Source organism: Schistocerca cancellata, chromosome 10 (assembly GCF_023864275.1).
Source record: "Schistocerca cancellata isolate TAMUIC-IGC-003103 chromosome 10, iqSchCanc2.1, whole genome shotgun sequence".
Classification (NCBI taxonomy): domain Eukaryota; kingdom Metazoa; phylum Arthropoda; class Insecta; order Orthoptera; family Acrididae; genus Schistocerca; species Schistocerca cancellata.
Window position 1 is genome coordinate 80,395,513 of NC_064635.1, and position 15,387 is coordinate 80,410,899.

A 15,387-nucleotide genomic window follows, 5' to 3' on the forward strand; every position below is an offset into this window, starting at 1 on the left:
GCATGAACAATGTGTAACGAAGTAAGAGGTAAAGGAATATAGTGACATTCTCCCCTGCACAAAGATCCATGGTAGGAAAACATGTTTCTGATATATTTCAATAAAATGGGTGGCAATAGAGCAGAAATATGGAAACACAATCAGAAATAACCAATAATATTTATTCCCCATTTAACATGTTGATCTTTATTTCAAAATTATGTTCCAAACAATTTTTTAAATGAAGCTCAGCCTAAAAACATCCTACAATAAATAACATTATGTGTACACAAAATAAAGATAGCTTTCAAAGCTCAAAATAATGTTACAAAGTTTGAAGATCACAGATAATAAATTACCAAGCATACTTGTGCATTGAATTTTGACTAAAATATCCTGAAACTTGTAGTCCTCTTTTTAGTGTCTGTGTAGCTACAAGTCTGACTATGTATTTCAAAACAGTTTTCTGCCAACTTAAATGTTGGTGGTGCTGGGTGGAGAACAGTGGACATATTTGTCTTGTAGAACTGGTGAGAACCTGACACTCAACTCACTTTGTCTGTAATGAAGTAACACCACATTCTTCTTCGCTTTCTGAGCCTCTAAATCCTATGTGAAACTCAGGATCACTACAGTCATCCTTTTTTGAAAGCATTGCCTAAACAACTATAGAGGAGAGAGACTGAAACAGTTAATGTTTGTTGTTGAGTATCCAGAGCTGCACATAGTAAAGACTGTTTCTAGTGGCAACGACCTTAACAAGAACATGACAGTCTGGCTACAAATGTAGGGCCAGATGCTATCTAGCTGATGAACACTTAGCTATAGGTGTTGAAATGTATATAAGCGGGGTTTTATTTTTTCGGAGGTCTGGTCTTAAGTTGCCTGAGTATACTCGAGATTTTAAGTTTCTGTCATATAACAAAAATGAGAACTCGGGGTTTATGCTAAGTTATTAATAGTTTTACTTTATTTTGGTAACAGTTTGATGTATGGCACTTGTTTACATATACATAATCCAATGAAATCTAAATAACTTTGCTGTCTCTTGGTAATATTTCATTATCGTTATGGCAGAGTATTATACAGTATTGATTAAGTGTAAATATTGTCTGCTAGTCTTCTGAACGGGACTGGTACTCCATAGTGTAATCGCAGGAAGTGCTTGTACTGTCTGTACTAGATAAGCGGTAGGAACAGTCTGATAGTGCTCCAGGAACTGAACTGCATGCCGTCATTTCCTCTTGTTTGGCAGAAGGATCTCCACTTCTGCCAGTACTAGATGAAAGCAAAGTAGTCCCTGGTTGATAGTACTCTCTGGCAGTTGGCAACACTGTAGGCAGATGCATAAGATGTGCTCATGCACATTATGACAGAAGCAGAAAGTGTACCCCAAACAGCAAGTGCACTTGCACCTACTTGGAACCCAGAGGACACCTGCCAAGTGATTTACCTGCATGGTAGCACTTCTTGTGCTGTGTGTACCTATGCTACACACCTCCCATTGGGCGGAGGGGAGGTGGGGGGAGCTGACACCAGCTCGTTTCATTAGCACCCTGCTTCTGTGGTGGTTGTATACACTTTGGCTCTCCTGATATTCATCCACGGAATGTGCTTGGCTACCACAGGCCCCAGTCTTTGCAGCATCTTTTCCCTTCTGTGCTGCACATCTATCCAGTTGCTGTTCTTTTTCTCCTCCCTTGGGAAAAATGTCTGGGCTGTGTTTGAAAATGTATTGTGCATTTTTGGTAGTAAGTATTTCCTTTGCTTGGGTGTTTGAGGTTCCTCTTTTTCTTTTTCCTCCCTGTGCGCTCCTGAAGGCCGGTCAACACATCTGATGCATAACTGGTGACTGGGTGACATGTAATTCCAAGCCCCACGTTGACAGGTAGGATTCGCACATACCCCCTGGCACAGGCCAGGCCCGTGGAAGGGTGATTACTGGAGGTGTGACCTGAGGTGTGAACAATCACCTAAGGTGGGTGCGCTGCCTTCTCAAGGCCCCCCCCCCCCCCCCCCCCCCGCCAAGATGGGAGGAGCACGCCATTGGAGATGCTGGCAATCATGGGGATTTTCTCGCAATGACCCAATGATCTTCACAGGCAATGGCTATGAAACGTAAACGGAATGAGGCTAATGATTCAAAGACTCTCCAAGCAGCACCAAGGTTCCTCGTGGTTTCACATACCGAAGACAGTCAGTCCTTCTCTACAGTAAATCCGTTCTTTATTCTGAATGGTATTGATCCAATTGCTGGCCCTGTGAAATCCTGCTGTTTTGGAAACTAGTTCTGATTCTCAAGCACAACTGCTTGCAGCTTCGCACGTCCATGGCCATCCTGTTCATGTCAAGGCCCATCAAACACTGAATTCTTCCTGTGGTGTTATTTACACTAGGCTGCTCCATGGTCTGACAGAGGCAGAAACCCTAACATACCTCTCTGATCAGAGTGTGTTGCCGTCCATGGGAGTGATGAAAAAAGTAGATGCCTCCTTAGTATCCACATGCACTCTTTTTCTCACTTTTGATCGAGTGGTTCTTCCGTTAAAGATCGAAGCAGGTTATGATGTTATCACAGTCAGACGTTATATTCCAAACACAATTTGCCCCTACCAGTGTCATCATTACAACCGAACTCGAGAATCCTGTCAACACCCAGCCAAATGTCTAACCTGTTATGCAGATGCTCACAAAGGCGATTGTCTGCCTCCTACCCACTGCATCAACTGCAGTGGCAGTCATGCTGCCTCCTCCAACGATTGTCCTGTGTTTCTCTATAAGTGAGCTGTCCAGGAGATGCGGGTGAAGGAAAAAGTGTCTTACCCGGTCACTCGCAAGTTGTTGGCTAGTCGAAAACCCTGCATTCTACCATCTGGCAGCTACAGCACTGTCCGTGCAACATCTAGCTCCACGAAGAACGTGGTCATGCAGACATGCAACCTCAAATGTACCACTGTGGTTGTGAAATCGCCCAGCATCATGGTAGTATACCCTTCTCCTCCTTCAGCTGTGCAACATGCCACCAAACTTTTGCCTCACAGGGTGAAGTCACTAGCTTCACAACCGGCAGGCCAGGAAGGACAGAAGGAACACTCCAGTCAAGACATCCTCTGTCCCTCCAGCCAACCAACATCTAAGTCTTTCTCTGTTAACTGGAAAGCCTCGAAGAAGTCAAACAAAGGCAAACTGTCTTCTCCTTCACCAACTCAAAGATCCTCTTCGACGGTGTCACCATGTGATACCCTTACCCAGATGACGTCTGTGTCACTGGTGCGCATCACCAACCATTTTTCTGCCTTGGTCTCGGCAGGCCGACAGAAGAAGACTGCCAGTAGATCTCGTGGAGAAGGATTCTCTCGCCTCTGTGCCCTGTAGCAGCAAGTCTTCGAAGGCTGGCATTCAGCAGCCGTCAAAGTGACACCCCCTTCGCTTTTACCTTGTCATGACCCTCCTCCAATGGAACATTCACAGCCTTCGATTCAACAAGGAGGATTTAAGGATTTATGGCTGCTCTTAGAATCACGGCATCCACTTGTTATCTGCCTTCAGAAAACGTAAGTTGTGTCCTCATGACCACTTTGAGCTCTCACATTTCTTCCCGGTCTGTTTTGACATTCCCCCCGAGGTCAGCATTGTATCTCATGGAGTGTCATGCTACTTGTACGGGATGACATTCATAATCAACCCTTTTCCCTGACCACCCACCTTCAAGCTGTTGCAGTTTCTCCTTACTTGACCTTTTCCCTTTGTACTGTTTACTTCCCTCCATCATTCGATTCTACCAGGGCAGACTTCCTCCAGCTTATTGGGCAGCTACTTCACCCCTTTCTGCTGCTTGGTGACTTTAATGCACACCATCCCCTTTGTGGTTCTCACAGAGTCTGTGAGAAAGGTGCTCATTTGGCTGACCTTCTGAATCAACTTAACCTCTTCTGCCGTAACACAGGAGCACCCACATTCCTTTCAGACTCCATACACACCTATCCCAATTTGGTCCTATCCTTCTGCACTGCCCAGCTTGCCTGTCGTCTCGAGTGGTCTGTTCTCCGACTCATACTCGAGCAACCATTTCCCGTGTGCTATCTGTTTGCTGATTCCTACACCACCCAAATGGCAGCTTACTCTGCAGAATGTTCCATTCCTCACACTCTTCTTTAGCACGCCGTGTCGTGGTCACTTGGTAGACTGAGGCATGCCGCGGCGTAATTCCTACGACGACAAACTGCATTCATTATAAACAGATGCATGCACAGTGTCATTGTGTTCTTCGGGATAGCAAGAAAAGCTAGCTGTATTTCATTCACTAGTTCTTTTAACAGTTCCACTCCCTCTTCTGTTGTGTGGGCCAACCTCTGATGGCCCTCTGGTACTAAGATCCATTCCTCAATTTCTGGTCTGACAGTAGCAGACTTTACTGTGGACCGTATTGCTATCTCCAATACCTTGGGCCACCATTTTGCAGAGATTTCGAGCTCCTCCCACTATCACTCTGCTATCCTCCATTGGAAATGAGTGGAGGAGGCCTGGGTGGTATGATTCTCTTTTCAGAATCATGAGTGCTGCAATGCCGCCTTTACTATGAAGGAGCTAGCTGATGGTCTCACTTCATCCCAACCCACCAACCCAGGGCCAGACGATGTTCACTTCAGATGTTGCAGCACCTATCTCTCGCAGGCTAGCACTTTTCTGCTTCATAGGTACAACCGCATCTGGGCAGTGGGCATGTTTCGCAGATGCTGGTGTGAAGTCACTGTTATACCCATACCTAGGCCCAGTAAGGACATACACCTTCCTTCTAGCTGTAGTTCCATTTTTCTTACCAGCTGTGTTTTCAAGGTTATGGGACTTATGGTTCATGCCCGGCTGGTATGATGGCTTGAGTCAAGCAATTTACTAACTACTGCACAGTGTGTATTTCGAGCACACTGTTCTACAGTTGACCATCTCGTCACTTTGTCTACCCATGTCATGAGTGGTTTTCTATGGAAATCCCAGCTGTGGCCATGTTTTTTGATTTGGAGAAAGTCTGAAGGCACCAGCTGGAGGACTGGTATCCTCCATACTCTCTACATGTGGGGCTTCGATGGCTGCCTGCCTCGTTTCCCTCAGGAATTTTTAAAAAACGGAGTTTTCAAGGTACATCTGGGCTCTCCCTTGTTGGACACCTTTATCCAGGAAAACGTTGTGCCTCAGGGTTCCGTCCTGAGTGTCATCCTCTTTGCTATTACCATTTGCCATTAACCCTATAATCCCTCCCCCGGATATCTCCAGCTCCCTTTTTGTTGATGGTTTTGCTATATATTGCAGTTCTCCACAGACTTGTCTCATTGAGTGGTGTCTTCAACAATGTGATGTATCAGTCATCCTCTCTCTCCCCCCCCCCCCCCCCCTTCATCCATATGACAAAATCATGTATATGAATTTCTGGTGGCTCAGTTGGTTTCTTCAGCCGTCTATATGTCCTCTCACATGTCTTACCTGGCAGACTGCTGTATGCGGTCCCTCAATAGTACTTCCTGGGGTGCAGATCGAACCACCCTCCTTCGTTTGTACCGGTCCCTTATCCGTTCGAAACTAGACTATTGGTGTTTCATTTATGCATCTGCATGTCCATCTCTCTTAAGCCGTCTCAATAAAATCCACCATCACGGCATCCATTTGGCAACTGGCACCTTTTACACTAACCCGACTGAGAGTCTGTAGGCATAAACTGCCGAGCTACCACTGTCCTACCGCCATCATTCTCTCCTCTGCAGATATGCATGCTGTTTGTCCGCCATGCGTGGCCACCTATCCTATGTCTCCTTTGATGTTTAGTATGGGGCTCGTCCTTGTCCTCTGTTACTTCCTGGCATTCGCTTTCAGCTCTTGCTTAACTTCACGCTACCTGCAACTTTCCCAGTGGGTGTGAATCCTTCACCACCTTAGCTTCATGCGGTGGCCTTCATTTGCTTTCTAACGACACTACTCCAGCCTCGCTATATTGCCTTCAGTTTCACGAACTTTGCATGGAACTTCACGATAGTATACTGATGGCTCTGAGACTGACTGTGGTGTCAGGTGTGCCTTCATCATTGGCGCCAACGTTTTTCAATATGGGCTTTCAGAACACTGCTCAGTATTTACAGCAGAGATCTTTGCCTTGAATCGGGCCATGCAGTACATCCGACGCCACACGGTTTTCAATTGCATCATCTGCTCAGACTCTCTCAGGCCCCTAAAAAGCCTCTGTGTGCTGTACACGGTCCATCCCTTAGTGCAATGGGTGCAGGAAAGCTGTCACTTGCTCACTTTTGATAGAGCCAATATGTTGTTTGTGTGTCCCTGGCCACGTCGGTCTGACAGGAAGCGAGGCCGCTGTCACTGCTGGCAAGGCTGCAGTCCTTGTACCTCAAACCGCTAGTTCTTACATTCCCTCCGATGATCTCTGTGTTGCCGTCTGTCAGCAGGTGGTGTTACTCTGGCATCACCATTGGTCCTCTCTTCGTGGAAACAAGCTCTGGGTTATTAAGCCTCTCCCAGCGGCTGTACTCACTCTGCAGTACGGGACTTAGTGTCTGAGTTATGTATCAATTTTGATAAAACCTAGAATTTTAATCACTTAAAATTGAGTATAAACAACCATTGTGCAGGCTGTACTGATTACCCAGGATACAAAGATCCCTACGAGTTACAACACACTAAATAATGTTCCAAGCCACAAACAAGGAAGAAATTTATTTAACCAAAGAATTGAATGTACCTTTCCCATTCACGGAATTGTAATTTCCTATGAATGATTTTCGTAGCTACATTCCAGTATACATCATCCTCTTGTAAGAGATGAAATGTTATCACAGTTAATTAAATTTAATTCTGTGTTCAAGATGGCAGCTTACAACAGTGATAGAAATTACATTTCCACTGTGATCCTATTCTCCGCAATTCTAAATCGGCAGTAAGTCCATTGTACATGTGATGTTCCACATTATATATATCCACAGAGTCTTTATATTATGGGGCAGAGACAATTTGTCTCTTGCAGTCATAAGGGGCCTTTGAGACAATTTGTCTCTTGCAGTCATAAGGGGCCTTTGAGACATATAAATCACTTGCTCAGTTATATATAAACATTTGTGCTACATGATTAAAAGTCATAGAAAACGTGGTACTACATATCTTTTTGCTCATCACCCTTGTTGACAAGAATAATAATGTGGGTTTGTCTGATTCATTGGCAGTGTTGGGAACTGATGAAAGTATCATTCATCTTGACTGGATCTTGTTGCCAGTGTTGTGTACTGGTCGAAATTTTTCACTTGTCCTTGTTACCAGTGTTGATAATGAAGAAGATTTTGGTTAACAATCTGTAAACTTTTTCCTTGTAACCAGTGTTGGGATGTAACTTAATGTCATTATTAATTCTGCCCAAGCATCTACAGTAAAAGAAAACTTATTCCTGCTATAGTTCAGAGAGTGGCAGCGGAAGCAGGTTAAAGTGATCTCAGATAGTGTGCACCATCTCTATACGGCTGGTCGTAACCGAGAGGATGCCTGGCAAGTATTGCACCTGTGTGTTTGTGGTCTCTCACAGTATTGTTGCCTACCTTTTAAGTCTGGTATCCAAGACACTCAGATATTTGTGAAAACTTTATTTGCACAGTTCAGCTGTCGAGGGACCTGTCCCCCTGTTATTATTGTCCGTGTTCTATCACTATCTTAACATATGCGTGGGCAGTGTGGTTTCAGTTGCCTGAGACTCCAGTCGTGTGTGTGTGTGTGTGTGTGTGTGTGTGTTGTTGTTGTTGTTGTTGTTGTTGACGAAGGCCATTGACTGAAAGCTTTAAGAGTTAAGGTCTTTTTGTTGTGCCTATTTGCGACTCAGCATCTCCAGTATATGGTGAGCAGCAACTTTCCTTCTCATAATATTGTTAACACATGCGCGGAATACACACAGTGTGCTAATAAATTGTGGGACAGGGGAAGCTGTTCCAGCCTTCGGTGGACCACCTAAAGATGACTGGAGGTACCCAGTGAAAATATTACAGATTGTAGTTGGCAGCAACCAGCAGCAAACCCTAAAACTTCTTCCAGTATTCAGTTTGCTAAAAATCCCATTCCTTTGTTCAGCAGTAGCACAATTTTTGTTACCTTCTATTGTCATAGCCCGTGTGTGTTTTTCCATGTAAATGGATCTTTGGGTAATATAAAAACCCGAAATAGTGTATTTCTGAAGGAAGGGGAAATGCTGTGTGACAGTAGTTTGAGTGCTTTGTAGTATTTTTTGTCATGCATTATGTTACTCAATTTAAACTTTGCTTTGTGTATTTGTGCATAATAGGAATGATATGCCAATGTTTGTTGATAGGCATTAGAAATAACTCAATCACTAAACAGGCCTGGAATAAATATTAAGTTCCAAAAATAAGAGAGCAGGTTTGTTCACATTGTGAGTGCCTCTAACGGCCTAGTAGTCTCCTAGTATTTTACCATGTCCCTTTTTAAACAGATCATCTGATGGTGACTTGGTAGCGGTTCGCCTTGAGTAACTAGAGGCTGAAATTCAGAATTTTAAAAAGTTACAGTGCAGTCATCGTGTTTCTCTAAGGCCGAGTCTGTGTCTCAGAGTAAGATCTACAAGTTCAAGATTTATCAAGTACCAATTTGTTCTTCCTATGAAGCTTCTGCAGTGTGATTGACGGGCATGCTGTATTGATAGAAGCCAAATTGCATCAGTAGGTACCAACAGCTTTCTCAACACAGTCAGCCTATAGTAGCTGCCTCACATGTCTACCTTGCAAAATCACACCTCTTCAGCGATGCCTCATTGCTGTCGCAGCTCTATAGGTAATATTATTTGCATGTAGTCATTTGCACTTTGCGGTTGAAGCATCTTTGCCAGCTGTTAGGGATCTTCTTTTGCCAACTTCACTGCAGTCAACTGTAGCTAGGTGGTAACACTGTTTTCATTGCATCCAAGTATAATGGAGAAACTCTTCACATACAGTAGTTTTTGAAAACTGTGGTTAGTAATGATAGCAAACAAGTGAGGATTGGTCCGAAGTCACAGACACTTTGTGGCTTCTAGTGAACCAGTATTCTGGTTAGCCACCATGCCAGGTGAATGCTTAATAAAAAGTTAAATTTTTAGGCAGATCATAGGTTCTGTTAGGTTTATTTCACATGCAGTTGGTACCAAAATTTTGCTGATCGGCAGTGATTATATTGTGTAGATTATGGTGACCTGTAGGAGGAGCTGAGGTGAACGATGTGTTTTACTTCAAACTGTCAATGTCCACAAATGTTTTAACACTTGCTCCAATAGCATAGCTGTCTATAGATATTAAATTTTTAACAGAGTTGTAATTGATAACACAATAAGTAGGATTTCATCTTTCTTCAAAGATAATAGATTTAGCCTGAATGAAAATTTGTTGGTGGGGGATGATAAGAAAATACATAGTTATACGTATGTTGTTTGAGAGACAATTGAACCAAATTTTCCATGTGTTGGCTTTGTGTTATTGGCTATAATCTGAATTTTTAAAATCAAATAATTTGATCAGCACTTTGCAGGATACTTGTGGAATACATACTATCACACGAGGACCATTTTCTCAAAGGTTACTGTACTTTTTACTTTGTAGTAGGTTATTAATTAGATAAGCAAATCTGTGTAGCAGTTTTTTTATATATATATATATATATATCAGCTTTAGAACTCAGTGATTTTTAAAATTTATTTGTAAGGTACATAGCAATTTTTATTTCACAAAAATTTAAATACAATTTTTGTGTCATTGGAAGTTGTTACAGTGTGTGCAAAGTCTGTAGCATATTGCACCTTTTTATCTGCAATGTTTCTTGCACACTGAAAAATGAAATTTTCATGAAATACAAAAAGAAGACTGTATCAAAATTTATGCCACAAACAAATACCTTAAGTTGGCCATAACCGTACATTTAGTATTCATGTAGCTTTTTTTTATTCTAGTTGATCCTTGTGGCATCCATGCCCTTTTGGCAGTATTCTTCACCGACATTGCAGAACTAGCAATATCTAGAGATATTCAGTCAAACAACTTGCATCAAAGCCTAGTCTCATATGGATCCTGATTCTTGCAGTGTTACCATCATCGAACACCAGATCAGCATCTCAATGAGGAACTTGAAACTTCCAGCCTGGAGCAGGAGCATGTAGAGAGGAACTATGGCTCAAGTTTAAAACAATGGTTGACCATGCACTGGTTAGATATGTACCCAGTAGAACAGTCCATAATTTGGGGGGGGGGGGGGAATTCTGGTCATATGTAAAGGCTGTTAGTGGCACCAAAGTTAGTGTCCAGTTGCTTGTGAATGAGACAGGAACTGAATTTGAGGGTAGCAAAGCAAAAACTGAAATGCTTAACTCCATTTTCAAATGTTCCTTTACAAAGAAAAATCCGTGCCCCAATTTAATCATTGTACCACTGGAAAAATGAATGAAGTAAATATTAGTGCTAGTAATGTTGAGAAACATCTGAAGTCGTTACATGTGAACAAGTCTCCAGTTTGATCCCAGTCAGATTTTTATTTTGAATTTGTGGCTAAGTTAGCCCCTCTTTTAACTATAATCTGTTGTAGATTCCTCAAACAAAAAGCCATGCCCAATTCTTTGGAAAAAGCACAGGTCACACCCCTCTACAAGAAGGCTAGTAGAAGTGATCCACAAAACTACTGTTCTATATCCTTGACATCAATTTTTTGTAGACTCTTAGAACATATTCTGAGCTCAAACATGATGAGGTATCGTGAACTGAATGACCTGCTCAATGCCAACCAGCATGGATTCCAGAAACATCGATCATGTGATACCAAACTAGCAAAGATCAAGGCAATTGGATAGGTGCAGTATTTCTTGATTTCCGAAAAGCATTTTACTCAGTACCAAATTGACACTTATTGTCACAAGTTTGATTATATGAGGTATCAAGTGAAATTTGTGACTGGATTTGAGGACTTTTTGGTTGGGGAGGACACAGCATGTTACCTTGAATGGAGAGTCATCGCCAGATGAAGAAGTTATTTCGGGTGTACCCCAGAGAAGTGTGTTGGGACTGTTGCTGTTTATTATTGACCTTGCAGATAATATTAATAGTAACATCAGGCTTTTTGCAGATGATGCTGTTATCTATAATGAAGTACTATCTGAAAGAAGCTGCATAAATATTCAGTCACATCTAGACAAGATTTCAGAGTGGTGCAAAGATTGGCAGCTTGCTTTAAGTGTTTGGAAATGTAAAACTGTGCACTTAAAAAACATAGTATCCTGTGACTAAATATCAATGGAATCTGGCAACTCGTATAAAAAAGTGAGGGTAATATTTGGGATATGAGATGGAATGACCACATAGGCTCAGTTGTGAGTAAATCTGGTGGTAGGCTTCAGTTTATTGGTAGAATATGGGGGAATTGCAATCAATCTACAAAGGAGATTTCTTACAAATTGTGTGCGACCTGTTGTAAAATATTGCTCACATGTGTGTGCCCATACCATATAGGACTAACAGAGGACAATGAACATATACAGAGAGGGGCAGCATGAATGGTCACAGGTTTGTTTAATCCGTGGGAGAGTGTCACAGAAATAATGAAGGAACTAGCTGTAGATGAGATAGGAGGCAAATTTTAATAATAGATGAGCAAGACGTTTTCGGGCAGCTCTTTCAAATGAGACTATTAAAGCTTTTGTTCGGGCATTATGTTCCATTGTGCATGCATTTCTTTAATAAATCATAATTAATAGCATTGCAAATGAACTCTCAGCCTTCTATGTTCTTCAGATGCTCCTCTGATGATAGGACATAATAAAAAATTGCAGACAAGGAGAGAGGTGTTTAGAAAAAGAGGACATGGCCTTGTGCATTGGTTGAAATGAGGTTGCTTGTACATTTGTAGCAGGAATTAAAGTTTGAAAATTGGGGACCCTATTCCTAACATGCTACGGAACCACCTAGTGGGGAAAAAAAGCTTTTTTTACCAGTTTTACATACACATTAAGTGGACTATCATGATAAAAACAATACAACTTTTTGTGAAAGTGGAGTGCTTTGGAGATTAAAAGATGCAACTTCTTCACAGATATTTTTAAGTTTCAGGACGATTTTCAAACTCATGTTTTAACCTTATCCAGAGGGTCTTTATGACGAACAAAATCTTGTCTAGTACAAGAACACATACTGTATATAATAGAACATTATTAAAGAAAATTGTAAGTGAAAACATTAAGTAATATTTTATCAGTGTACACATAAATTTGATATCATTGTTACTTATTAATTGTTTCAAAAGGAAAATTCACGTGAGAAAATTGTAAAGTTATGAGAGGTAAAATTTTTAGTACTGCGTAGCCACATGGAAAAGTGCACAAACCTATTAATTCCTTCCTCCTGAAGGAAATAACGTTAAAAAGAAAGGACAAGACTCTCAGACCCAAGTATCAGGGGCTGTGTTTACATATTGACAAGTAACTGGTGCAGTTTGGTAGAATTGACAAGAAGTAAGGAGTCTGTGGAACTGCTAAGGGCATTCAGTAAACTTTGTCCACAAAACACATCACAATAATAGCAATTCTTCTACCAGGATAGAGATGGTACTATGTTTTTGTTAATTTGTTAAAGTTACTCAGAAAACTAATTTTCATTTTCAGTGTTCCCATTGGTGTCCCAAGGCGCAAATGTGGCTGCATGTTTACGCCTGTTGCAGTGGAAATACTCTGTTATGAACCTGAAGTTGTTGGAGGTGAGCAGTTTTTAAGTTTATTATTTATTGATAGCTTTGTAATGCTGTTTAGTCTAAATTGAAACATTTTATACATTGGCCTACTCTGGCAATCTTTCAAAACCTGTGGAAACAAAAAAAGCAAAATATCCTACCTGACCTTCACAACAGTTTAGTCTAGACAAGAGCTCAAAAATATCTGTATATGTGAAAAAAGTAAATGTACACTTATGAGTAAAAACATTAATAGACATTGTTAGATCCCCCATCCTCTGTGCTGCCGACAGTTGGTTCTACCACAGAGAGATGTGTCAGTGGTCGTGATGCAAAGCCACAGTTGAAAAGTTCACTCTAGGCAAACCACAACCAGTTACTGTTTGCAAAATGTGGTGTTCAAACAAATAAAGTGAGCCACATGCCTTTGTAATCTGATTAGTCTTACCAAATATTCAGCCTGAATAAGTAAAAGTGAAGGTACACCTCAGAAATTTCATTGCACTATGTACAGAACCATAAAGATGTTTAGTCTGTACTTTAGAGTGTGGCTGAAATGACTGATATACTTACACTGTAGGATGATGATAACAAGAAGAAGAAGAAGAATAAAAGTTTCCAGTGTTCACATTGCTGTGACCACTGTTAAACTTCAGTAAGGTACACTTTGGTATAGTCTTTTAAAAATGATAACAAGAAGAAGAAGAAGAATAAAAGTTTCCAGTGTTCACATTGCTGTGACCACTGTTAAACTTCAGTAAGGTACACTTTGGTATAGTCTTTTAAAAATTGTTTAGGCTTATAATACAAATTATCTCCTTTCAGTTAAACATAATGTTGTAGTTATCACGTTATATTTCATGTAACCAACCTTCATTTGCACTTGTAATTTTTGACACCAGAGGATTTGAATCAGTTGTCATAGCAAGATCATGATACAACATGGGTTATGGAATGATAATGTAGATTCGTTAATGCTCAAAGCTAATGGCAGACTGCAGTCAGTTGCTGGTGTATTGGAAAACCGTGACACAGCCACAAGAGACACTCAAGTATTGATTCTATCCTTCCCCCTAAATTGGAATGTTAGTTGTATACCTCACTGTGCAGCTGAGTGTCCAGATTGCAAAATGGAAGGTCCAAGGTTAAATATCCTTCCCTCCGCCCTCACCCACTTTGCCATTAACGACATTCCTTATGGTCCATAGCAAATCTTGTCTATTTTGTTGCTCCTCGACAAATCAGTGTCTGTCGCCTGAATGAATTTTAATAATGAAGGCTCTAATATAAGAGCATTGATGTTTCAAATAACCAGCATTATTTTACTTATTCAGCTCCCCACAAAGATTTACTGTAAAGCACAGTATACTGCACTACAAGCTACCACTAAAACTTTTCTCACTAAAATTCTTTGTCACAAGTCTATTCTTGGCATGGATTCATGACTTCATTTGTGTAATACATTTCTCTGATGCTGTGTTCAAATTTTAATTGAATGATATCACTTATATTTTAACACAACCTCTCTTTCCAACTACATAGCACTGCAACTTAAATGTGTTGCAAATATAGGCAGCAATAACTCCTCTCCGTAGCCCATTCTGGCAGTCAGCAGTTGTTGTTGTTATTGTTGTTGTTGTCTTTAGTCCGAAGACAGATTTGATGCAGCTCTCCATGCTACTCTATCTTGTGCAAACCTCATCATCTCCGAATAATTACTGCAGCTTACATGCTTTTCTCATTCTTCCACTAGCTGAATATTATTTTAGGTGCTATTGTGTATGCACCAATAGAAGCCAACCAATATCCGTGTGAAAGAATAGGTAAAGAAATGTAAAAAAAAATTATAATATTGCTTAGAAATATTAAGTGTAAAGGTACATGAGCTTAACACATTCTTGTGACTTTCTGTTTTGGCTTTGTTTTATAACTGTAAGAAAAATCGAGTTGCACAATTGTGGAATCTAAACATTAGGTTTTGAGGACAGCTTATTCCCCTTCTCAGCTGTTAGTGTTAGTGTTAGTGTCAGTGGCAGGTGCTTGAGTTCACCCCAGCCATTGAACAAATAAGGAAAAAGTGAATTCATGTGTGATGCTCAAATTAATGTGATGGTTGAAATGTAAACATCCAGTAAAGCATTTTAAGAAATATTGACCTTCTGGCTGCAACACTAAAACCTCATTGAGTATGGCATCAAATTGTTTGTTTTCTATAGAGCAGCTGTGCATCAAAACTGCAAGGAAGAAGCTATAGTCCACTCACGACACGGTGTCCGATGCGCAGTGACAAGTTTTCGTCCAAAGCGCTCGGGAAATTCATTCGTTTGTTCAGAAGGGGAGGCCAATACCCGCTTTCGGCTGATCAGCAACACGCTGCGATGACAAAATCAAGATGCTTTCCTTTCTCAGGCGGTTTTAAAGAAACCTTCAATTGATAAAAATCATTTTTGCATTACTTATGGCTTAATATGTCAGCCTCATGACGACGTGCCCATCATGTTCTAATGGTTATAATTAATGCGATATTTGCATTGAAGTTAGATGCTATGAAAAGTTTGCAATGAAAAATCGGAGTCGCTATGATTTTGCGTTTGGTGCTGCGTGTTACATATGTTACTGCGTATGAAATTTAGCTAATATATTGAAGTCTTCTTTAAACTTGGGTTGACGTCTGTC

General features: G+C 41.0%; 1 protein-coding gene across 1 annotated transcript in view; it reads left to right on the forward strand.

Moving 5' to 3' along the window:
* Positions 1–15,387, forward strand: part of LOC126106883 (eukaryotic translation initiation factor 3 subunit F) — a 60,232-nt gene that overhangs the window by 1,521 nt on the left and 43,324 nt on the right. The window contains exon 4 of the mRNA XM_049913297.1: positions 12,647–12,738. Coding sequence (XP_049769254.1) covers positions 12,647–12,738 — 92 coding nt within the window. The remainder of the gene's footprint in view (positions 1–12,646; positions 12,739–15,387) is intronic.